We start from the raw sequence: 25,995 nt of genomic DNA, 5'->3' as shown, positions 1-25,995 counted from the left end.
CTGTTCAAATTTTTGCTTTCACTTCTTTTGTGTATATACTGAGAAGTGAAATTGTTAGATCATATGGTAATTATATATTTAAATTTTTGAAGCACCGCCCTGCTGTTTTCCACAGTGGCAGTACCATTTTATATTCTCACCAGTGATGCTCAGGGTTCCAGTTTTTCCACATTCTTGCCAACAGCTTATTTTCTGTGTGTGTTTTTTTTTTCTTTTTATAATATCCATCCTAATGGATTTGTAGTGGTATCTCATTGTGATTTTGATCAAATCATCATGCTTCACCCTGATGATTAGTGACGTGGAGCATCTTTTCATGTGTTTCTTGGCCATTTGTCTATTTCTTTGGACAAATGTCTATTCAAGTCCTTTGCCCATTTTAAAATTGGATTGTTTGTTTTTTTGTTCTTGAGCTGTATGTAGTTCTTTATATATTCTGGATATGAATCCCTTTTCAGAGGTACGATTTACATGTATCTTCTCCCATTCTGTGTGTTGCCTTTTCATTCTATTGATAGTGTCCTTTGATGCACAAAAGTTTTCATTTTGATGAAGTCCAGTTTGTCCATTTTTTCTTTTGTTGCCTGTGCTTTGGTGGGTTGTTTTTTTTTTTTTTTTAAGATTTTATTTATTTGTCAGAGAGAGAGCACAGACGCAGGGGGAGCGGCAGGCAGAGGGAAAAGTAGGTTCCCCGCTGAGCAGTGAGCCCAATGCGGGGCTCTATCCTAGGACCCCAGGATCATGACCTGAGCCGAAGGTAGACGCTTAACGGACTGAGCCACCAAGGCGTCCCTGTGCTTTGGTGTTTTATCCAGGAAATTATTGCCAAGTCCAAACTCATTAATTTTTTTTAAAGATTTTATTTATTTGAGAGAGAGCATGAGTGGGGGAAGGGGCAGAGGGAGAAAATATCCAAGCAGACTCCTACAGCACGGAGCGCGATACAAGGCTCGATCCCACGACCCATGAGATCCGTGAGATCAGGCTCTGAGCGGAAACCAAGAGTCGGACGCTTAACCAACTGAGCCACCCAGCCACCCCCAAACTCATTAATTTTTATATATTTAATGATTTTTGCTCCAGGGGAGGTTTTTTGCTTTGTTTTGTTTTGTTTGTATGCTTAAATTGTCCCATTATTGGTCATTAGGACAGCTTACTCTTCAGGTTCACTCTGAGTCCTTTTGACACAAGCCAGATTAGAGGGGTTCTTTGCTTTCTGACCTGATAAGAATTCCTGGCTTATCTTTTTTTGTTTCTTACCCCAGATCTAAAATCAGCCATTTTTATTAGGAGCTCTGATTTTTTGGTGGGAAAAAGAATTAGGGGCATTCATTACAACTGGAATTTGAATCCTTCTAGGTCTTTTCAGTAAAGTAAATATGTTCAGAGAAATTAAAAGGTAAATCATGATTTCAGACTGATATTTCAAATTCAAATGAAGGGTTAAAGGATTTTTATTTCTTTGATTTTATATTTATGTCTGTTCTCCTAACACCGGAGAGGTATAGTAAAAAACACTGTTTAAACTTCAGGTAATCCTTCTCTGTGTGGTTATGCCACCAATTTGATAAATAGTTCAGGTTCATTTGTCTGTTTTTTTTATTTTTAGGGATTGTTTTCTTTTTGACTTTTATTTTTTAATTGTATAAAATATTTACTTGATTCTAAAGATAAAACTATAAAGCAAGGTAGATTGAGAGAATTTTGGCTTCCTTTCATTGCCTTTGTTCTTCTCTATACCACATAGGTAAAATTTTTATTGGTTTTTGATTTATTCTTCCATTGCTTATTTTAAAATATATAAGCAAATGTGTGCACCCTACTCCACTCTCATTTTATTTTTTCCCTTCTTTTTTACCTTAGCAATCATAATTCTTATTTCCAAGAATTCTTTCTTGTTTATGGTTTGCTTGCTATTGTTTTAAGGTTGCATTATCTTATATCTCTCTGAGGATACCAGTTGGAATTTCTTTTCAGGGACCTAAAATATATGTTTCTTCTGGAGTCTGATCTGCTTTTCATCTTAGGTGTCCTTTATTGTCCTTTGGTTTTTGGGGTTTTTTTCCTACTGTCTGGTGATCCTTATCAATGAAAAAGTGGGTTGATGATACAGGTAATTGAGAAAATGTTCTTGTTTTTCTAGCAGTCTTTTTGCCTTGGTAAGAGTTGGTTGAGTGAGTGACCAGGAGTGAGAAGTGTGGAGGAAATCAGGTTGATGAACCTATTTCCCGCTCCTGATTTCTGTACCTGCCTACTTAGAGCTGGGCGTCTCTCCAGCTTCCCCAGGAAAAAGGGCTCTGCCTCTCTGCCTGCCTTTGGCCCTGCATGTTCTGGGAAGTGTCCAACTCTGCTGTGGTCGTTGTATCATACAGTTCCCTCTGCTTTCTCTTCATCTTCTAGAAAGTAAGCAGCGTTTAAAGAGACTATATCCCTCAGCCCTTCTCATCACTGTTATGTTGTGATTCCCTTGTGAATGTCTTTACCATTATGTCTTTAGGATTTGGGGCCAGTGGGAAGGTAAGTACATGTGCCTGTTTCTTTAGCCTGTCATCCTGAAATGAAGCTACTTTGTGCCATTCCTATTGCGGACAACAGGACTGCTTCTCATTCCCATTTTCTCTGTTGGCTTAATGACTGAAATGGATTTAAAATTGTTCTCTGTGTTCACAAGTCATAGCTATCACATCACTGAAGCATGTGATGCCTCCTACCCTAGAATACATAGATTTCTACTTAGTTCAGGGATCAGGTGACTTTACAGGACCTTTGTCTATACTTTTTTCCAGACAAGCAGAGCTAGCAAGGCTTGCTTACTTTCACTTATTGTATGGGAATGATAATAACAAGATCATCTAACACTCAGTGCTCAGTATATGCCAGATATTATTCTACGTGCTTTATATGTATAAACTCATTGAACTCAATAACAGTAGTTACTGTTATTATCCCTATTTTACAGACGATGAAACTGAGGCACAGAGAGGTTAAAGAACTTGCCCAAGGTCACATAGCTGGTAAGTGGCAGAGCCAGGATCCCACCCAGTTAGTCAGACCCCAAGGTCACTCTCTTATCCACAGTACTCTCTATAAAGGGAAGCTCTTCAGATTTTCTCAGGCTGACCAAACCACTTTTTATATCTTGTCAGTTATGGGTATAAGAAAACCCTTTTATACTTAATCTTTGTCTAGTTTCAAGCATGTTCTTTGTTACTGTGTGAAATTGAGATTGCTGATGACTTTGGTTGCAGAAAGGAATGTTTTAAATGACATAATCAGGTCTGAGTTCAGTTTTAATCTATTGAGAATTTTAGCAAACTGCTGTGGTGTTGAAAAAATGTGACTTATCTCCTAAAATGTCCTTTTTAGCTATGTGTTTGTGACTCTTCAGGCATCATTAAAACTTATGAATAAATACTTAACTCTCAAAAGTCTTGGCTATAGCTAATTTCTGGGGTCTTCACAATGTATATTGATTCCACAATATATATGAATGATGGGTTTATACATGATGAATATTTTCCCAGTGAAAATTCTTTTTTAAAAAATACAGAAATGTCCTTGAATGGATTGAACATATTTTAGCCCTTCAGGCTGATAAATATGGGGGGAAAGCATTAGGAAAATATTAAGCATTGAGAAGAATTCTGTGTAAAAAAAAAAATAACAAAAGGGGTGCTTCTGTGCATGTTTGTATGCATTTTAAACTTTTTGTTATGGGAATGTTCAGTCATACACAACAGTAGAGCAAATTATATGATGGGTCTCGTGTACCCATCACCCAGCTTCCAACAGTATTTGTCAGGGGAAATGATCACTGCCATGAAGACAACTCCTTAAATGGATGTCACCACCTTTTCTGCTTATTATTTCTTGGCAAAATCCCATTTGAAAATGATAGAACTTGAATGGTATTTCAGTTCCATGATGGGGCGCCTGGGTGGCTCAGTCGTTAAGCGTCTGCCTTCGGCTCAGGTCATGATCTTGGGGTCCTGGGATCAAGCCCCGCTTCGGGCTTCCTGCTCTCCGTGGGAAGCCTGCTTCTCCCTCTGCCTGCTGCTCTGCCTACTTGTGCTCTCTCTATCTCTCTGTCAAATAAATAAATAAAATCTTTAAAAAATAAATTAATATGTTCCTTATATCTGAAACTACTATAATACTGTATGTTAATTATACTTGAATTTAAAAATAAATAAAAATTAAAATAATACATTCCTAAAGGGGAAAAAGGAGTAAATGATTCACCAGATGTAATTGTTCTCTTAAAGCATAAGTTTGTCTTTGTAAACTACACACTTCTAAATTATCACATGGATTGTACCTTAAATATATAGGCTTGAGCCTTTAAAAATCAAAATGAAATCTTGACAAGTTACACATGATGGAACTGTTGATATATTACATTAAATATACTCAGGGTTCACTACTTAAAGAGCACCCTCTGTGTATCTTTTTTAAGATGTTCAGTAACTCTCTGATTATTTGTTTCAAAGGTTGATGTTTTTGTATATTAGATTTTTTTTAAAAGATTTTATCCATTTATGGGGTGCCTGGGTGGTTCAGTCGTTAAGTGTTTGCCTTCAGCTCAGGTCGTGATCCCAGGGTCCTGGGATCGAGCCCCGCATCGGGCTCCCTGCTCAGCGGGAAGCCTGCTTCTCCCTCTCCCACTCCCGCTGCTTGTGTTCCCTCTCTCGCTGTGTCTCTCTCTGTCAAATAAATAAATAAAATCTTAAAAAAAAAAAGATTTTATCCATTTATTTATTTTAGAAGGAGTATGAAGGAGAGGGAGGAATAGGGACAAGCAGACGCGCTGAGCAGGGAGCCTGACGTGGGGCTCCATCCCATGATCCTGAGATCATGACCTGAGGCGAAATCAAGAGTCGGATCCCAACCAACCGAGCCACCCAGGTACCCCTGTATTTTTAGGATTTTTTAAGAAGAGGCATACCCCATTATGTTGGAGATACAAGTATTTCAAGCCATGTATTTATATAGTCTATCCTCATTATTCTCAGATTCTGTATTTGTGGATTAGCTTACTGGCTAAAATTTATTTGTAACACAAAATCAGTACTTGTGAACCTCTCATGATCGTTGGTGAACATGTGCAGAGCGGCAGAAAATTTTAAATTGCCCAATGTGCACACCCTTGGCTGAGGTCAAACAAGGTGATATTCTGCCTTCTTATTTCAACTCAGATTATAAACAAGTATCCTTTCCATAGTCTATCTACTGCCATGGGTTGTTTTTGTTTTGTTTTTTTACATTTTATGCTTTATGTTGGCAGTTTCACTGTTTAAAATGGCCCCTCATGGGTGCCTGGGTGGCTCAGTCGTTAAGTGTCTGCCTTCGGCTCAGGTCATGATCTCAGGGTCCTGGGATCGAGCCCCGCATCGGGCTCCCTGCTCCGTGGGAAGCCTGCTTCTCCCTCTCCCTCTCCCCCGGCTTGTGTTCCCTCTCTCACTGTGTCTCTCTCTGTCAAATAATAAAATATTTAAAAAATAATAAAATAAAATGGCCCCTCAGCATAGAGCTGAAGGGCTATTAAGTGTTCCTAAGCTCAAGAAAGCAGTAATGTGCCATATGGAGAAAATGTGTGTGTTAGATAAGCTTCATTCAGGTATGGGGTATAGTGCTGTTGGCTGTGAGTTCAGTGTTAATGAATCAACAATATATATTAAATATCTTTGAAAAGAACACGCATATGTATTGATTGCTTGATGAAAATGTTATGACCAGAGGCTCATAGGAATTTAACTCTCTATGTCTTCTAAGGGAACTGATTCAGTATTTGCGAATAACAGTTTACGTGGTGACCTTATATAATATAACTACTGTAAATAATGAGGTCAGCTGTATGTGATGAGTTGCTTTCTTGCTGCTTTCAAGATTCTCTTTGACTTTAGGCAACTTGATTATAATTTGTGTTTATCCTACTTGGAGTTTGTTGAGCTTCATGGATGTGTAGATTCATATTTTTCATCAAATTTGAGAAGTTTTTAGCCCTTATTTCTTCAAATATTCTTTCTGTACCTTTTAAAATTTTTTTATTTTATTTAAATTGAACTAATTAACATATAATGTATTATTAGTTTCAGAGGTAGAGTTCAGTGATTGTGCCTTTCTCTCCTCTCTTTATGGGAATCACATTATATGCCTGATGGTGCCCCGCAGGTCTCTGAGGCTGATTTCTTTTTTCTTCATTCTTTCTTTGTGCTCCTTAAACTGAATAATCTTGATTTATGTTCAGATTTGCTGACTCCTGCTAAAATCTGCAGTTGAACCACTTAGTGTATTTTTTTTTTAAGATTTTATTTATTTATTTGACAGACACAGCGAGAGAGGGAACACAAGAATATCAGTTATATTTTTCAACTCCAGAATTTCTTTTTGGATCAATTTTTTAAATACACCTTTTATCTTTTATTAGTATTCTGTATCAGCTGAGACAGCACTATCATACTTTCCTTTAGTTCTTTACATCTGCTACATATGTTACATGTTCTTTCAACATATTTTTAAGTAGCTGATTTTAAGTCTTTGTCTAGTAAATCCAGTTTCCTCAGGAATTGTTTCTGTTGTTTGTTTTCCTGTGTATGGGCCATACTTTGTTTCTTTGCATGTCTTGTAAACTTTACTTGAAAATTTTAAATGATATAATGGGGGAACTCTGGAAAGCAGATTTTCTCCCCTTTCCAAGTGAGCTCCATGTCCGTTCAAATAGAGAAGTGGGATCTTCCAGGGAACCACCAGATAGGTCAAATAATGATAATTTCCTGGGAATGAAACTTTGAAGGAGCTCTAGCCCAGTTCTCCCTCTGGCGGCCGCCTGCCTTCTGTTTTTCACTGCAAATGCTGCTGTTAGTTTTCAAGGCTACTGCAGAGTTAGAGAACAGGGAAGGGAACTAGGTCAAGTTAAAATGCTTGCAAAGCTCACTATTCTTACTGAAATTCAGCTGTTTTTCTAGAATAAATATTCCCCCAAATTGTTGCAAGTCTCCTAATTTCCAGAGTTTGGAAAAAGTTGATTCTGACCATTTTTGCTAGTTTTCTTACTGTTTTTATGGAGAAGAGAATTTTTTGAGGTCTTTACTCTGCCATTTTTGATGACATCATTCCCCTCCCCTTCCTTTTCAGGTTTTTATTTTCATGAATCTGTTGCTTTCTTCCTAATAGTGAAATTGCAGTTTAGATTAGGTCTGAATCTTAGAGTTTGCCAAAGCCTTTAATCTAGGACTTTTACTTACACCCCAAGTTAGTCATGTAAACACATACATTTCTGAGTAGTGCAGTGCACATATTCTTGGCCCCACTGCTTTATTGTAAAGAAGGAAGGAGATTTGAGTGAGACTGGCCATTCAGTAATCTCTGTCTTGCTCCCTCTCAGGTCCCCCCTTCCCCCACCCTCAGTGCCGTTCCGCTTGGAGTGACAGTTTCCCTACCCAAGCTTCCCTCCTTTCTGTGCTAGTTAACTCTTTGTTTTTTCCTTTATTTATTTATTTTTTTTTACTGAAGAATAATGTAGGAAAGTACACAAAGTATACTAACAATGTTTGATTTTTTTTTTTTACCTCCAAGTAAACATGCAGGTAATCACCACCCTGGTTAGTCAAGAGCTACCCACAGTGCTACAGATCTGCCCAGTAACTGTGGGTCATTTTTCAGAAGTAGCATATCAGACCTTTGTTCATCTATTCTAAGTAAACATTTCTGGAGGCCAGTAGTATATATGTTTTCCTATTTCTCTCTTTTTTTATTGATACATAATTCACATGCCATAAAATTTACCATTTTGGGGCTCCTGGGTGGCTCAGTCAGTTAAGCATCTGTCTTTGGCTCGGGTCATGATCCCAGGGTCCTGGGCTCCCTCCTCAGCAGGGGGTCTGCTTCTCCCTCCCTCTCCCTCTGCCTCCCCCTCCACTTGTGCGCTTGCTCGCTCTTTCGAATTGATAAAATCTTTTTAAAAAATTTACCATTTTAAAGTGTGAAATTCAGTGGGTTTTAGTGTATTAACAAAATTGTATGACCATCACCACCATCTAGTTCCAGAACATCCTTATCACCCCAAGAAGAAACGCTGTGTTAATTAGCAGTCATTCCCCATTCCCTTCCTCTCCTCAACTCCTGGCAGTCATTAATCTACTTTTACCTGACTCTGTGGAATTGCTTTATCTGAAGGTTTGATGTCAGTGGAATCTCACATTATATGGCCTTCTGTGTCTGGCTTCTTTCACTTACCATATATTTTCAAGGTTCATCCACAGTGTAGTATTAATCAGTACTTCATTCCTTTTTATGGCTGAATAATGCTGTATGGCTATACCACATTTTGTTTATCCATTTATCAGTTGATACACATTTGGGTTGTTTCCATTTTTTGGCTATTATGAATAATACTATGGACATTCATGTACAAGTTTTTCATTTATGATTTTATTTAGTTGTCATGTGCAAGTTTTTATATGAACTTATGTTTTCAGGTTTCTTGGGTACATACTTAGGAGTGGAATTTTGGGGTCATATGGCAACTCTCTTGAACGTTTTGAGGAACTGCCAAATTGATTTTCACAGTGGCTGCATCATTTTACATTCCAGCAATGTGTGAGAGTTCCAGTTTCTCCACATTGTCCACATTTATTTGTTGTTGCTGTTGTTGTTGTTGTTGTTTTTATTGCAGCCATCCTAGCATGTGTGAAATGGTTTTGCTTTGTATTTTCTTGATGACCAATCATGTTGCACATCTTTTCATTTGCTTTTAAGGTTTATTTATTTATTTATTTTAGAGGGAGAGAGAGTGTGCAAGCAGGGGAGGGGCAGAGAGAGGGAAAGGAAGAGAATCTCAAGCAGACTCCCCACTGAGCATGGAGTCTGACACAGGGCTCAATCTCAGGACACTGAGATCATGACCTGAGACAAAATCAAGAGTCAGACATTTAACCGACTGAGCCACCCAGGTGCCCCTTAATTAGGTTATTTTGTTGAATTGAATCTGTATATTCTGGATACTAGAACTTGAACAGTTGTATGATTTTCGAATATATTGAGAGAGAGCATGCGTACATGCACTGGCAGGGGGAGGGGCGAGGGAGAGAGAGAGAGAGACTCTCAAGCAGGCTCCCTGCTGAGTGCACAGCCCAGCGCAGGGCTCAATCCCAGGGCTCTGAGATCATGACCTGAGCCAAAACCAAGAGTCCTATGCTTAATTGACAGAGCCACTCGGGTACCCCAGGTTTTCAAATATTGTTGTCCTTTCACCTTGATAGTGACCTTTAATGCACAAACATTTTTAACGTTTTTTTACATTTTTATTTTTTTTTTTAAGATTTTATTTATTTATTTGACAGAGAGAGATACAGCGAGAGAGGGAACACAAGCAGGGAGTGGGAGAAGAAGAAGCAGGCTTCCCACAGAGCAAGGAGCCAGATGTGGGGCTCGATCCCAGGACATTGGGATCATGACCTGAGCTGAAGGCAGACACTTAACGACTGAGCCACCTAGGTGTCCCCATTTTTAATTTTTTTTTTAAAGATTGTATTTATTTGAGAGAGAGAAAAAGCATGAGTGGAGGGAGGGGCAGAGGGACAAGCAGACTCCTGCTGAGTATGGAGCCCGCCAGAGGGCTCCACCCCAGGACCATGAGATCGTGACCTGAGCTGAAGTCAGACGCCCAAGCAACTGAGCCACCCAGAAATCCCAAAATATTTTTAATTATGATGAAGTTCAACTTACCTATTTTTTTTTTTTAAAGATTTTGTTTATTTGTCAGAGAGAGAGAGATCACAAACAGGGGGAACGGCAGGTAGAGGGAGAAGCAGGCTTCCTGCTTTGCAGGGAGCCCGATTTGGGACTCAATCCAAGGACCCTGGGATCATGACCTGAGCCGAAGGCAGACGCTTAACCAACTGAGCCACACAGGCGTCCCACCTATTTTTTTTGTTGTTTGTACTTTAGATGCCATATTTAAGAAACCATTGCCTAATCCAAGATCACAAAGATTTCCACCTGTGTTTTCTTCTGGGTCTTATAGTTTGAGTTCTTCCTTTTAGGTCTGATTCATTTTGAGTTAATTTTTGCATATGATATAGGTGGGGGTCCACCTTCTTTCTTTTGCATGTGGATATCTAGTTCTTCCAGCACCATTTATTGAAAAACTATTCTTTACCCACTGAGTGGCTTTGGCATCTTTGTCTAAAATCATTTGACCATAATTGTATGGTTTATCCTGGATTCTCATTTCTATTCCATTGATTTATTTCTCTTTCCTGATGCCAGTACTCTGCTGATTATTACAGCTTTGTAGTAGGTTTTCAAATCAGGAGGTGTGAATCCTCCCAACATATTTTTTTTTTCCAATATATGTTTTGGCCATCATGGGTCCCTTGCATTCCCATATGAATTTTAGGATCAGCTTGCCCATTTCTATTAAAAAAAGGTGATTCAGATTTTGATTTTGAATTTGTAGGTGAATTTGGTGACGTATATTTTTAAGCATTATAAGTTTCATTCAAATAAATTTTGGAAACATGTAAAGTGAAAAAAAGTATAATGTTACGATGCCTTCTTTAAAATTAGGTAAGTAGATGCATCTTACTTGGCCTTCTAGGACCAACTAACAGAGCAGTGGGAGTGGACTCTCAGAGCCAAAGGCAGCGGTGTGCAACACAGAAGGAAGAAAGTGCTCCTCAGGACTGCTCAAGATGCTCATTCTAGCCAGCTCAAGGCAATGGTTTTCTTTCAGATACTTCACAGTTTCTGTATGAACAACATTCCTGTTGAGGGCATCTGTTGTACATCAGAATTTGTAAAGCTACACTGATTACAACAGAGCATTTGGGTAGGGATAGATAAGATTTCTTTATTGTCATAAATTTGAAAAAAGACCTTTTGGGAACAGATTTCTTACAAGTAGTCATTTGATACGTTGTTTCTTGAAAAGTTTTTGAAATTTTTTTGAGTCAAGATCCTCTTGAATTGGAGCTGCAGATGGCCAGTTTAGTCGCATTTACATGCTAGCTGGGTTAGGGTTCCTACACTTTCAGGGTACGTGTTTGTATCTCTCATCTCTTCCTCTTTTAACCCCCCTACCTTCCTGGGTTCCTTGTGCGATTGATGATAGAGGCATGGTAGTTGGCCATGATGAGGGACAAAGTGTGACTTGTATTTTTTTTTAATCAACCAAAAAGGAAGATGGAAAGAAAGAAAACCTAGTTATCAATAAGTAGTCCAAACTATATCGAGATATCACATGGTTTTAAGTTCAGTGTAGACTAAATATAACACTCAGTAAAATAGACTTGAACTCGTGGTATGTTTGAGAGAACTGAGAGTTCAGGCAAATGGGAACCCCAAGAGTAGCTCTGTGAGAAGAATCCCACCACTCCACTGTTGGAGGTATCAAACTATTACCGCACATGTCCAGACGTTGCTCTTTGAACCTATCCAGAGCCAGGGGTTCTACAGGAGCTACCCCCAGGTGTAAGAACGGGCACACCTGCCAGGCTTCTCTTTGAACATCCAGAGGGAACCTGGGAGAGGGTGAGGAGAATCCTGTCTGCAGACCTCCTGTCCGCCACTCACCACTCCAGGCTCTGTCCGTGCGCTGCACTTTGGCCGAGCTGGGAATCCTGAGTGGACCCCATGCCATGCTGCTCAGGGCCTTGCTGTCTGTGGTGGTCCTTTGACCTGGTGAGCCCCACCCATCCCTTTTGCACTTGTCAAAACCTATCCTACGGTTGAGGCCTCCCTCAAAGTAACATTTCTTTTATCACAGCCTTCCCGATTTCTCCCTCTCTGTTCTAGTCCCCCTTAAAGTGTTGGGAGTGCTGTGGTTGCTGACAGCCCTCCCCACGATCTGGGTACTCTCCTGATCCTCTTGCCGATTTATGAGCTCTTTTAGGAGGAGTCAAGGGTATGCCGAACACAAACACGAGTTCAGGCCCCATTAGCCTCAGCTTTGGAGTGGTTGGTGCGGAATCAAACTTTTTTGGTTGCACTAGTTTTATACGACTTGAGGAATTTTCTAGTAGTCGTCATGTCATAGTTGAACTCTCACTGTCGCACCTGCTTTGGTAAGGTTATATATGATTTCTTACTTCAAGCCCGCCTTTGTGGATTGTAGCATTTCAGGAGTTAATGTTTTGGAATTACTCGTCATCCTGTAACTTTCCTAACTTTATCTTATTTTCCCCCCTCACAGGAAATGACTTAGAGGCCTTACAAATACATCTGTGCATTCTTGCTTCAGACTTTACAATTGAGGGCCAACCCAGTCTTGGAAGCACCTCTCATTACTGTTACAAGGAAACTGCTACCTCAGCAAACAGAAGGAAAGGAGGAGAAGACTTATAAGAACAAATGCCATTTTTAAGAAAAACACTTGTTTTCAGAAAACGTTAAAGGAAACTTGGAAATTTTTTGCATTGAGAATAAGATTTACAGGTGAATGGATTTGGCAGGCGGGCTCTGTCAAACTCTGCAGCAGTTTGATCTTCCTTCCTAAGGACTTAGTGTGAAGTAACTGTACTGCTTTTTGAATTGCTGTTGATCAGCTTGTGGGTTTTTGGGTTCTAATTTTTCTGGTATATTGAAGATACATTATATTACATTATATTACATTTTTTAAAGTTAAGTTATTTTTCTGCCATTGTAAATACAAGTATCGAAATATTCTTGCAATGATAGGTAAACATTTTTCTCCGCAAGCATATCTTTTTATTAAGAGAGCGGAATGCTAACAGTTCTTATACAGCATTTTGGACACACTTTTATTTTTTTGTCAGAGGTCTCGCCTACTCTGAAAATATTACTTACATAAACCCGTCGTTCTCCCATCGACGTTGGATCACACGGTCACCTGCCTCATGGAAATGCCTTTTTCAAAACTTAGATTTGCAGAACTCCACTATTTTTATACCTAGCTACAGTTTCGGGGGGAAGAAGAGGAATCCGAACCGTGCCCCACCCACTGGGACAGCTCCCCCTCCCGCATGTATTGCTGCAGTGCCCAGGACAGTAAAATGGACTACAAGCGGCGCTTCCTGCTTGGCGGGTCCAAGCAGAAGGTGCAGCAGCACCAGCAGTACCCGATGCCCGAGCTGGGCCGAGCGCTGAGTGCTCCCCTGGCGTCGGCGGCCCCCGCGGCCCCCCTGGGCAGTCTGACCGCTGCAGGCAGCTGCCACCATGCCATGCCCCACTCCACGCCTATCGCCGACATCCAGCAGGGCATCTCCAAGTACCTGGATGCCCTCAACGTCTTCTGCCGGGCCAGCACCTTCCTCACAGATCTCTTCAGCACTGTGTTCAGGAACTCTCACTACTCCAAGGCAGCCATGCAGCTTAAAGATGTGCAGGAGCACGTCATGGAAGCAGCCAGTCGGCTGACTTCAGCCATAAAGCCCGAGATCGCCAAGATGCTGATGGAACTTAGCGCTGGGGCCGCAAACTTTACAGACCAGAAGGAGTTCAGCCTCCAGGACATTGAGGTAGGGTATCTTCTGTGTCATACTTGGGTAGGAAAACGTGTCCCAGAGGTAAGTGAGAGTGTCGTTTTCGTGGTTTCCCAAATTACTATAGTCGTGATCTCCATCTTCTTTCTGTTGATACTCTGTCCTTGTAAAAAATTGGTGCATGTTGGGGCGCCTGGGTGGCTCAGTCAAGTTAAGCATCTGCCTTCGGCTCAGGTCATGATCCCAGGGTCCTGGTATCAAGTCCCACGTCTGGCTCCCTGCTCAGTGGAGAGCCTGCTTCTCCCTCTTTCTCTGCCTGCCACTCTGCCTACTTGTGCTCTCTCTCTATCTCTCTGTCAAGTAAATAAATAAAATCTTTAAAAATAAAAAATAAAAAAATAAAATTGGTGCACTCCAGGTTCTGAATTGCTTTCGTTTCAAATTAAGTAGGTTCAAAGACTGTGAAACAAACCCAGCAAATCAGCCGGTATTTTATGTTCTTTGCATTTTGAAGGTGAAACTTAATTTCCAAATAACATCCTGCTAAAAGTACCTAGTGGGGACTGAGATTTCTAAATATGATTATGAACTGTATTTGTGAGTTGTCATTCTATAGAACCATTGGTTTAATGTAGAAAGTTCACCCATGTTTACAGGATAAATTATTTTTCCAGTTCTACATTCATAGTTGTTCCCATTTTGTTGTGTTTGATTCTTACTCAGTACATTTCTTAGGGTCTTTGATAATCAAAGTGAAATATCCTCCCTCCTTCAGGGCTCTAGATTAGAATGTAAGATTAGAATACAATTTTCATTCAGAATAAAAGATGACCTTTTTCCTTCCTTCATTTAGGAAATCATTTATTCAACTGATCTGCTGCCAGATTAGTGTCACTAGTGTAACTGCTAAATTTTAAAAATTATTGTTATTTGCTCAGAGAATTCTTCTGAGTTTGATGTCATGAGTCCTTGTACATTTTAGCAGCACATCAGAGGTTAGGTTCTTGAATGCTAGAAGAGAGAATGTCCCTTTCCCATCCTGGGGGTGAATTTGATTTTAGGAAATCACATCTTCTGAGCCAACTCTGATGGCTGGGTAGCTAAACAAGCTAATTTATACTGCTGTGGGTTTAGGGGGAAAAAACGTAGGCTGTTAAGTAATATGACCAATTTCTATCGTGTTTAAAAGTGATTTTGAGGGGCACTGGGTGGCTCAGTCATTAAGTGTCTGCCTTCAGCTCAGGTCATGATCCCAGGGTTCTTGGATCGAGCCCCGCATCGGGCTCCCTGCTCCGCAGGAAGCTTGCTTCTCCCTCTCCTACCCCCCCTGCTTGTGTTCCCTCTCTCGCTGTGTCTCTCTGTCAAAAAAATAAATAAAATCTTAAAAAAAAAGTTATTTTGAAGGCATTTCCAAGAGAATTTAGAACTATATTTGAGAGGCATCTGGTTGGCTCAGTCAGCAGAGCATGCAGTTCTCCATCCCAAGGTCATGAGTTCAAGCCCCACTTTGGGCATGGAGCCTACAAAAAAAAAGAAGAAGAAAAAGAAGAGAACTGTACTTGAAAAAACATAGTACTATTGGTGTAAATTGGGGATCATCAGACTTTTTCTGTATAGAGCAAATAGTAAATTCTAGGAATTGTGGACCACATGTGGTCTCTGTCACCTTTTTTTTTTTAATAACCCTTTAAAAATGTAAAAACCAGTCTTACTTTGTGGACCTGTCTGTTGAACTGGATTTGGCCCACGGGTTGTCGTTTGCTGAACCTGCTGGTATAAATGTATAATAGCCTCCATGGGTCATTCTGTTTTGAATCTATCCCAAGTATATTTTAAATTTCTGAGTATTTCTATGATCACATTTTATATTCAGGGAAATTACCGTTTTGAAGTGTTTTTAAAATGGGTTGTGATAGTTTAAAGTATTTTTTGAGTTAACACGTGTAAAGCATACATAAAGCTTTTTTTTTTAAATGGACTTCTCAAAAGAAATTCAAAGGGTGAAACGTAAAAGTGCCGACTTACTCTCCCATCCCATTCCATTTCCCAGAAGTGGCTGCCATTAGCTGGCTGGCGTGTGCCTTCCCAGACTGCTGTCTGGATACATGCATGCGCATGCACAAATGGACAGCTTTAGCTTTTGTTTGTCCTACAGAAAGGACCGTGTTGTTTAGCCACCAGTGTGCCTCCTCGCTACTTTGCAGAGATGTGGCAAGAGAGCAGTTAGGGACTCTGCCCTCTCAGAAAGGGTTATACCGTATTAGACCCAGCCTGTTACAGCTCTTTCCTGTTGTGACATCAGCACTTTTAGCTTGATTTAAAATCAAGCTAGTGGGTGGCTCAGTCTTTAAGTGTCTGCCTTTAGCTCAGGTCATGATCCCAGGGTCCTTGGGATTGAGCCCCACATCGGGCTCCCTGCTCCGCGGGAAGCCTGCTTCTCCCTCTCCCACTCCCCCTGCTTGTGTTCCCTCTCTCACTGTGTCTCTCTCTGTCAAATAAATAAAATCTTTAAAAAATTTTTAAAAATTAAAAAAAAAAATAAAATTTCAGGCAAGAGTGGTTTGAAAAATAAGGTCGAATGCTTTTATTTTAACCTGAACATCACTGAGCTCTTTTTCAGTCTATGCCTCCAGGTACTGGTGGAGACAGAGCTGGACATGCGTGGCCCTTTGCCTTCCAGCCCTGCCTGGCAAGCGCTCTTGTCCCCCAAGTCAGGACCACTAGAGCAGGATGAACCGACCCTGAGGACTGGGGGTTTAGGAAGCCACTGGGCTGAAGTTGCACCTCTCTTGGCCCTTCTGCTTTCTTAAGACCAGCATGGACCACTTGAGCTGAGAAGGAGAAATATTTCTGATTGTTGTGGCTTGGAATTTTGACTTGGCTTTTGCCACTGAAATGCGATTAGGAGAGCTGGAATACTACCATGTTTTTGTACATAATAGGCTAAACTGGCTTTGGAGGCTAGACTGGAAACTCAGTGCTATTGGTGCGTTTTAGACTCTATGAGTATATTCTGAGTTTCAAACAGTTGACTTATAAGTAAATTCTAAAATGTGATGCCAAGTGTCGGCCTGCAGACTTAACATTTTACCTTTTCCACAGAGCAGTGTTTGTTGTTTCTGGAACTTATGTGCTGCCCTAGGCCAATAAGGGTCTCACTCTCAGAATATTCACCAGTTCAGATGGAAAGACTGGGCATTTGGGTTTTTTCCTGTTGGTCTTTTTAGGGTTTTATCAGAAGGGCCCTGAGAGGCTTTTTAACATTCATCCCTGAGGCCTAATGATGCTGAACTTGACTGACTAGGTACGGACCTCTTCTGAGGTGCTTAGTCCAGGACTGTGAGTGAGGAAAAACCTGAACTCAGTGTTCCAATCTTGACCCTTTTTCTTTTTTTTTTTTTTAAAGATTTTATTTATTTATTAGAGAAAGAGAAAGAGAGCAGGAGCAGAGGGGAGGGGCAGAGGGAGAGGGAGAAGCAGACTCCCTGCTGAGCAGGGAGCCCCACACGGGGCTCAACCCTGAACCAAAGGCAAACACTTAACCAGCTAAGCCACCCAAGTGCCCCTTAAATGCTTGACCTTTTTTTTTTTTTTTTAGATTTTATTTATTGGACAGAGAGAGACAAAGCGAGAGAAGAAACACAAGCAGGGGGAGGAGCGGGAGAAGCAGGCTCCCCGCTGAGCAGGAGCCTAACGCAGGGCTGTATCCCAGGACTATGGGATCATGACCTGAGCCGAAGGCAGACGCTTAATGACTGAGCCACCCAGGTGCCCCTTGACCATTTTACACCTAAGAGAAAGCACTGATCCCACTGGCCCACCCCTGAGGGGGGGGCCAGAGATGCTTCTCATGTTCCCTTACTTACAGCCAGGTTTGGGATATGCTCGTTGATCCCGGTGCCTATCTCTAGGAACTCCAGTTGCTCACTCTGTGCTCTGGGGCAGGCAGGGTGTACGTGGGTCCTGTCTTGTCTGTACTTTTCAGTGACTTTGCCCCTACCCTTGTGCTTCACCCTCACAATCTCACTGTTAAAATAAAAATCTCACTCTCAGAGAATGAGCTGTGACCATGGTGTTTCACTAGGTAATGGGCACCTATGACACTGTTAGGGGGCATGGAGTCAGAAGATCTGGGTTAAAAAATGACTCTGCTGGGCGCCTGGGTGGCTCAGTCGTTAAGCGTCTGCCTTCGGCTCAGGTCATGATCCCGGGGTCCTGGGATCGAGCCCCGCACGGGGCTCCCTGCTCGGCGGGAAGCCTGCTTCTCCCTCTCCCACTCCCCCTGCTTGTGTTCCCTCTCAAGCTGTCTCTCTCTCTCTGTCAAATAAATAAATAAATCTTTAAAAAAAAAAAAATGACTCTGCTTCTTACCATCTGTACGGCCTTGAACAAAGCTCCCAACGTCTCTAATCCTCACTTTGCCCATCTATAAGATGGAATTAATCAGGGCTCCTGGCTGTCTCAGTTGGAAGAGCGTGAGACTCTTGATCTCGGGATTGTGGGTTCAAGTTTTCGTGATAATCTGATGTGGTTAGTGTGTCTGAAAGGCTGTACCCAGTTAGTTGCCATCATCATTCTTATTGCTTCCAACATGGCTTGAAAGGTGCTGAGAGGGGTGCCTGGGTGGCTCAGTCGTTAGGCGTCTGCCTTCAGCTCAAGTCCTGATCCCAGGGTCCTGGGATCGAGCCCCATGTCGGGCTCCCTGCTCCACTGGAAGTCTGCTTCTCCCTTTCCCACTCCCCCTGCTTGTGTTCCCGCTCTCACTGTGTCTCCGTCAAATAAATAAATAAAATCTTTAAAAAAAAAAAAAAAAAAAGAAGGCGCTATGAGCCCTTCTCTGAAGTGCAGAGCACAATTATGTACAAACCCACCATCAGAGAGAAATGTTGGGCAAGTTATTTATTTATTTTTTAAGCGAGGGAGCCTGAGGTAGGGCTCAGTCTCACGACCCTGAGATCATGACCTCAGCTGAAATCAAGAGTCAGATGTCTAACCAACTGAGCCACCCAGGCACTCCAGCAAGTTATTCTTCTAACTGAAACCCTTTTAGGTGGAAAGAGTTGCCACTCCCAGAACATTAGCTCTGCTCATTTCTTCCCTGGTTCTTGAAGTAGGCGCCTCCCTTATACGGCAGCCGCAGTACAACCTGCCTGATGTAGCAACTGCGAGGGCCTTTTCATCATAAAAGCCCAAGGGGACCTCTTCTACCAATAGTCATTGCTGTTTGCCTTGTGCCTAGAATGGGACATTGGGGTAGGGGGTAGGGTATCCAGCAAATACCCTTGCAGTAACCAAGAACCTTTGGATAAGCCAGGTGACAGTTTAGGTAGGATTTTTCCTCCTCTGGATTTATAGAAAACATATAGGGGCACCTGGGTGGTGCAGTCAGTGAAGTGTCTGAATCTTGGTTTCTGCTCGGGTCATGATCTCAGGGTCCTGGGATCAAGCCCTGCGTCAGGCTCCACTCTTAGCATGGAGTCAACTGGAGATTATCCCTCTCCCTCTGCCCTTCCCACTCATGAGCACACTCTCTCTCTCTCTCTCTCAAATAAATAAATAATGTTTTTTAAAAAAGAAAATACATAGTTTACATTGTATATGGAGTGAGATTTTTGTCGAAATAAGAAATGTGATCATAATTAAGTGCTTCATGGGAATTCCTTTATATGTCTCAAACTATCAGTCCAGCCGAATGTGAATTCAGGAAAACTATGGTTTCCCATGCTGCATTTGTTCTTTATACAAAGCTTTGAATATTCCACCCACACATTTTTTAGAAATAGACTGCACGGGACCTGCTATCTGTCCTTTCTCTGAGTCTAGGAGCATCTCCACTGGTGGTCGTTAGGATTGTGTTAATTCCAGTGTTCCTGTAAAATGCCAGGCTAGCTAAATTGAGTGGCTGATTTCTCTTAGATTTTTATCTACCTCAGTATCATTTGTCAGAGAAATGGGTTATCCTTTGCAAATTAAACCATGTAGTTCATATTAAAGCAGTATAGACAGCCCTATAATGTGGTTTTCTATTCATTAGAAAGTCACAAATGTCCACCTCTTTTTACAAGCATCTGTCACTTGTCTTAAATAGAATTCTTTTTCAATGGAAATGTAAGTAAAAGAATCAAATTGACTTGTGATTCATGCCTTCATTCCACAGATATTTATTGCACACTTTATTTGTACTAGGTACCGTTCTACGCACAAAGGATATGGTAGTGAACAAGATAGAAATCCCTCCCTTCAGGTAGTTAAAAGGGGACTGCAATCTTAGATAAGAGGGTTAGAAAAGGCATCACTAAGGTGACATTTGAGTTGTTAAAAAACAACATTCAACTGAGTAAATTTTAAAGATTTTATTGGCTCTATTCAACTATTCATGAGTCGGGCAGCATCCCATCTAGCAGATGGAGAGGAGCTCCAAAGAGCTGTTCAGAATAAAAGGCCTTTATAGGCAGAAGGGAGCAGGAAAAGAAAGTTTGGAGCAGAGTGGATTGGTTCAGTCAAGTCCACCTTCCTATAGGAGACAGAAGGGGTCTCTCCAGTGAATTACCTCACCAGGTCATTCCAGAGTGACAGGTTACAGGTTTCATTCCTGGGAGAGGCTGAAATTGCAGTTTGGTTAAGTGTTCAGTCTTTGTTTGCTGATGTAGGGCTTAGCACAAGTGACTCCATCTGGGGCTCCTTGTTTCTTTTTTTGAATAAAGACCTGAAGCAGGTGAAGGAATAAACCCTGTTGATGACCAGGAACAGAGGATTCCGGACAGAGGAAACAGCTACTGCGGAGTTTCTGAGGCAGAATGAACCTGATGGAGAGCAGAGGGGACCTATTGTGGCCGAAACAGCAAAAGGGTGGGGTCAGCCTTTCAAGGGAAGGTGGAGGGCGGGCAGCTGGACAGGATCCTTGTGTGAGTGAGCAGTGCTGTCACTTCTCCTCTGGCCTCCACCCTTTGACTGTTCCAGGGCTCTGGTCTCCCTCTGGGGCCTTAGGGTTGGGAGGGTGTGGCCCTCTGGGCAGGTGCTGTGCATTCCAGAAGCCCAGGGCAGCTCTAGGGATCCCATGAGTTGTAGTTCTTACGATTTTAGCTGCCTTCCAAGTATCATCACCTTGTAAATGGGCAGGCAGACCTTAAATCAAATCTTTATGTAATTGAACCTTGGCTCTTAGTTTGATGCACTGACAAATGTCTTTTGTGTAACTGTGTGATTACCCATGAATCTGTTTGAAATAATTCATTTGTGAGTACTCACTGACTCTTAAGAACCTTAATTCATAAGACCCAAATAATAATTTATTTTGGGTAGATATATGCCAGAAATACTGTAGAGCAACAGTAATGGAAAGTATTAGGGACTGGTTTCAAAATACAATTTTCATTAACCTGAATGGAATTAAATTTGCATGTTTCTTTCTTTTTTTTTTTTTTTTTTTTGCCTAAAGGTAAAATTCAGTGTTACTTCTCTCTTTCCTTTCTTGTTTTGACTAGTAGATCTTCCATAATAGATTGTGGAGTAAATATTTCCTAACTGTATGTGCCAAATGAAAATCCAAATTGCTGCTATTAATCAGAAACTGAAAATAGCTTATATAGTTCTGGTTTTCAGGCTGTTGTTAATTTCTAACCACTCTTTTTGGCTTATTCTTTTATTGAGGTGCCTCTTCTATTATTTAAATTGTCTTCAGATTTTAGGTTTTAGAAGAACCTATAATTAATTTAAGCAGTTGGAATTTGAGTGATTTTGTAAACTTCATGTGGAACAAGATGTACTGTCTGCCGAGCCCATTCTGTGTGGGTGGAAGCCACTGGGGCCAGAGGGCATATGCCCTTCTGGAGGCACTGGATCTTTTGATTTTGATTGGCCAAGACACACTATGCCACCACCTCATTATTCTGAAAATTGCTAATTAAAAGAAAAATAAGGAATTAAGCAAATTTCCTTCTTCTCTAGTACAGCTGTTTTTCAGGGTAACCAAATAGCCCTAATGGATGGGGGAAGTTTCTTCTTTTTAGAAGAATCTCAGTATTCTTCCGTGTAAAAGGGATGATACAATTAGGAAAATCACCATTTTGCACACCATAGTGAATTAACTGACTCAGGCAAGTGGTCAACAATGGAGGATAAAACCAGTTGATAAAAGGTCATTGGGGAACTTCATAAGGGAAAGATCAGGCCTTTCCCACCCAAATCTATTGGTCCACCTCAACATCACTGAAAATGAGACAGCCAGTTAGTTGATCATGAATCCTAAGAACCACACAGTACCCCCATAGTATGTTCTTGTACTTCTCACATTTCTTCCCTCTCCCCAGGGTGGGAGGGGACCTGAAATAATCTCATCAGTCCTCTAGAACGAATTCCCAGTCTACATAAAATATGGGGTGTAGTGGAGCAAATTATGTAACACCACAAGGAAGCCATTAGACAAATCAGAATGTAGCATATTCTATAGGCAGTTGACCTGATTTGTTTAACAAAGTCAAGTAGCATAAGAGGAAAAAAAAAAAAAGAGGTACAAGGCATCTAAAAACAGAGTTAAGAGATATGACAACCAGGGGCGCCCGGCTGGCTCAGTCGGAAGAGCATGCAATTCGATTTCAAGGTCGGGAGTTCGAGCCCCATGTTGGGTGTAGAGATTACTTTAAAAAATAAATATTAAAAAAAAAATATATGTATATATATAAGGAGATACGACAACCAAATAAGATGAGCTTTTTGGGATTGAAATTCAAACAAAGTACATTTTAAAAGATAATTTGGGAAGTTTGAACATGTACTAGGTCTTGGTTAATTGGGATTTGCTTCAAAACATTCCAGCAAAAAGTGGTGGTGGGGAGAAGGGTGAAAAAAAACATGGTAAAATGTTGGTGGTTATTGAAGCTTTTTGATGGGTATATGAGGATTTGTTATACTCTCCTTTTGTGTTTGTTTGGGTATTTTCCAAGTTTAAAAAAAGGGAATGAGAAACTTAGGAGTAGCGTATCAGGAATATCCCGTAAATGGTTCCGTTCCGTGGAGGATTTGTGCATACCAAGTGGTCTGTAACAGAAATGGGAGTATTTAGGAAGACTCTTCTGTTTTGTGTCTACTCACAAAATAGTCCACTTCTGGCACATCTGATCACTAAATGTGTGGTGGGGAGTTTCCATGCCAAGCAGTTGTGAGTCAGTTTTGACACTATTTCCCTGAAGCTAGCATCAGACTCCCCAGTTTAAGGGCTCAGTCCCACAGGAGTGTCCTCCTACCCTTTAGACACCAGTCGCAAGGCCAGGGTGCTATTACCTATGCTTCTTACCAACTGGCTGTAAAGAAGCAGAGGTTCTCACGACCCCCACCATGGGTTCCATTAATTTGCTAGAGCAACTCAAAACTCAGAAAAACATTTTACTTAATTATAGAAGGATCTAACTCAGGAACAGCTAGGTGAAAGAGATGCATAGGGCCAGGTATATGGGAAGGGGTGGCACTTCCATGCCCTCTTTAGATACACCACCGTCCTAGCACCTCCAAATGTTCACCCACCCAGAAGCTCTCTGAACCCTCCTTTGGGCTTTCTCAAGGCTTCAATCTGTGGCTATGATTGATTCAATCATTGGCCATTGGTGATTGATTCAACCTCTAACCTCTCCCGTCCCCAAAGGGGTGGGGCTGAAAGCTCCAAACCTCTAATCAGTGGTTGGTTCCCCTAACAACCAGCCCCCATTCTTAGGGGCTTTTCAAAAGTCACCTCCTTAACATAAACTCAGGTATAGTTCAGAGAGGCTTGTTATGAATAACAAAGCACACTTTATCTCCCTTATCACCGAGAAAATTCCAACGGTTTTAGGAGCTCTGTGCCGGGAACCTTGGAAGAAGACCAAAAGAGACATTTCTTGCTGTAAATCACAGTATCACAGGGTGTATTATTGAGTAAGTTGTAGTGATGAAAAGAAAAGCAGGTACTTTCCAGAAAAATTAAGAAAATAAAAGTGAATCAAGGAAGAAAAGGAGAACAGAGAACCCACCCCATCCCCTGGGCAGGACCCCAGTAGCAGGTAGGGGTCAGGTGTGCTCCTAATTTTGGTGACCAAAATGGCAAGGTTGCTTTCCCTTAGGAGGAGGAGATTTAAAATTTCATTGTTGCTAAAAAGGTTTGAGTGAACATAAGGGAAATACTAGGTTTGGTGGGTGAATTAGAAGGAGACAGAAACAAAAGAGTTCGTGGAGTATAATTTTACATAGAACTAGCTTTCCTGAATTATTCTTTATTCTAAATGTTTATGGTTGCTGGTCGGCTTGTGAGATCTCACAGGATTGGATAGCAGTCTCTTTTGGCAGCCTCCCTCATCTTTACAAATCAGGATTCTGAATCTGCGTGAAATGACATTTGCCGGCAATGCTGGGACTCGCATAGACAGGGCTTGTGTCCCCTGCCCCTCCGCTGCCTCAGGCCACTGCGGTCTCTGAGCAGAGGGGCTGGCTTGCCCTGTCCATTCCTCCATGAGACTGCATTTCCTGGCCCTCTCGCTAATGCTGACCTACCCAGAGCCAGGAAAGTAGAAATAGCCTGGTGTGAAGGAACCCCCGGGAGTCCCTGCTCACTCCAGGACCCCTCCTGAGGCCTCACCAGCCCCTGGAGAAGGCCTCAGTGCCCTGGTCTGCTTTCCTCTTCCCCTAGCTGCTGCCGCCCATCCTCCGGAAGAAAATACACAGGAGCTGGCTGCGAGCGGGCAGAAATGAGTGAGGGCAGTCAGAAGGGCTCTAGGCTGGGGGCGCCGGGGTGGCTCAGTCGCTGGGCGTCTGCCTTCGGCTCAGGTCATGATCCCAGGACACCTGCATCGGGCTCCCTGCTCAGCAGGAAGCCTGCTTCTCCCTCTCCCACTCCCTCTGCTTGTGTTCCTGCTCTCACTGTGTCTCTCTCTGTCAAATAAATAAATAAAATCTTTAAAAAAAAAAAAGTGCTCTATGCCTTGTGGGCGAGACATAAATGTGTAGACTGAGACATGAGATGTGATGCTGTGGGATGCAGGTGGAGAATAGCCTCAAGGCTGACTGCCAGTTGGTTCAGTGTTCTCACGCTCCACTCACCCTGACAGGACCCAGGCCCCTACCCCAGACCTTCCTACCCAGGCCTGAAGAGGTTAGGGCAGGGTAGAGAACCAGGTAGGCCCTGCTAAGAATTTAGGTTTTATAGAGAATGAAATGGGATTTTTATGGGGCACCTGGGTAGCTCAGTTGGTTAAGTGTCTGCCTTCGGCTCAGGTCATAATCTCAGGGTCCTGGGACCGAGCCCCACATCGGGCTCCTTGCTCAGCGGGGAGCCTCATTCTCCCTCTGCCTGCCGCTCCCCCTGCTTGTGTGCTCTCTCTGACAAATAAAATCTTTAAAACAAAATTCTTCAGGGGCTCCTGGGTGGCTCAGTTGGTTAAGCGACTGCCTTCGGCTCAGGTCATGATCCTGGAGTCCTGGAATCGAGTCCCGCATCGGGCTTCCTGCTCGGCAGGGAGTCTGCTTCTCCCTCTGACCCTCCTCCCCCTCATGCTCTCTGTCTCTCATTCTCTGTCTCAAATAAATAAATAAATAAAATCTTAAAAAAAAAAAAATCTTCAGTAATTTATATTTCAGTAGCTATAATGAATGAAATAATATTTTAAAGTTTTTTTTTTCTATGCTATGGAAACAGTCTTGATTTTGTCTCCTTCCATGTGACTGAATACAGTCATTCTGATGTTTCAATTAGTTTACTTGGGGTTTTTTGGCATATGTAGTCATGCCATCTGCATATATCTCTTCCCTTCCAATAGTTATATATCTTGTTGTGCTGACCATAATTTTTTTTAAAGATTTTATTTATTCATCTGTGAATGCTTGACTGACTGAGTCACCCAGGTATCCCCATAATTTTTTTTTAAGATTTATTTATTTGAGAGAGAGAGCACATGAACTGGGGGAGGGGCAGAGGGAAAGGGAGAAGGAGAGAAGCAAACTCCCTGCTGAGTGCAGAGCGTGGATCCCAACACTGGGTGGGGCTCCATCTCAGGACCCTGAGATCATGACCTGAGCCGCAGGCAGATGCTTAACTGACTGAGCCAGCCAGGCACCCCGGTAAGTTTTAATATATAAAATAATCAGCTTTAAGAGTGAGCATCCTTGTTTTGGTCCTTATTTTAATGGAAATACATTGGATATATTACTGTTAGTTATTGATTTTAACAAATTAATTTTTCTTATACGTGGTGCATGCTTATGGTAAAAAATTCAAATATTTCTGAATGACCTAAGTCTCCTTCTTCAAAAATACTGACTCTCCCTTCCAACTCCATGCCAGTGCCAGATATAACTACTACTGTCTTATGTATCTATGTAGGTAGTAGCAAATAGATATGTACACAGAAACATATAGAGAAAATACATCTTTTTATTCCCTTATGCATATCTCTAAACAGCATACCCATTAATTACATACTGGCTCTTAGTTTGAAAGAATAAGCATACAGTTCCAAGCCATAACAAATGTTATACCTGATTGTTCATTCATGGATGAGTGTGTTGTTTACAGGAAAGCCTTGCATGGTTT

At 41.7% G+C, this 25,995-nt stretch overlaps 1 protein-coding gene across 5 annotated transcripts in view; it reads left to right on the top strand.

Moving 5' to 3' along the window:
* The window catches only part of GARRE1 (granule associated Rac and RHOG effector 1), an 81,179-nt gene that overhangs the window by 16,529 nt on the left and 38,655 nt on the right, over window positions 1–25,995 (top strand). For 3 of the 5 annotated variants that reach the window (XM_035023486.1, XM_035023485.1, XM_035023483.1), the window contains exon 2: window positions 12,194–13,478. In XM_035023486.1, coding sequence (XP_034879377.1) covers window positions 12,984–13,478 — 495 coding nt within the window. In that variant the 5' untranslated portion in view covers window positions 12,194–12,983. Of the gene's footprint in view, window positions 1–2,241; window positions 3,015–12,193; window positions 13,479–25,995 lie in introns of those variants that run through there. The other 2 variants (XM_035023484.1, XM_035023487.1) reach the window with 2 other exon arrangements.

The sequence above is a fragment of the Mirounga leonina genome, unplaced genomic scaffold (assembly GCF_011800145.1).
Source record: "Mirounga leonina isolate KUSES-001 unplaced genomic scaffold, KU_Mleo_1.0 Mir_177, whole genome shotgun sequence".
Lineage (NCBI taxonomy): Eukaryota > Metazoa > Chordata > Mammalia > Carnivora > Phocidae > Mirounga > Mirounga leonina.
The sequence above is the reverse complement of the archived record's forward strand: the minus strand, read 5'-3'. Positions and strand labels throughout refer to the sequence as shown.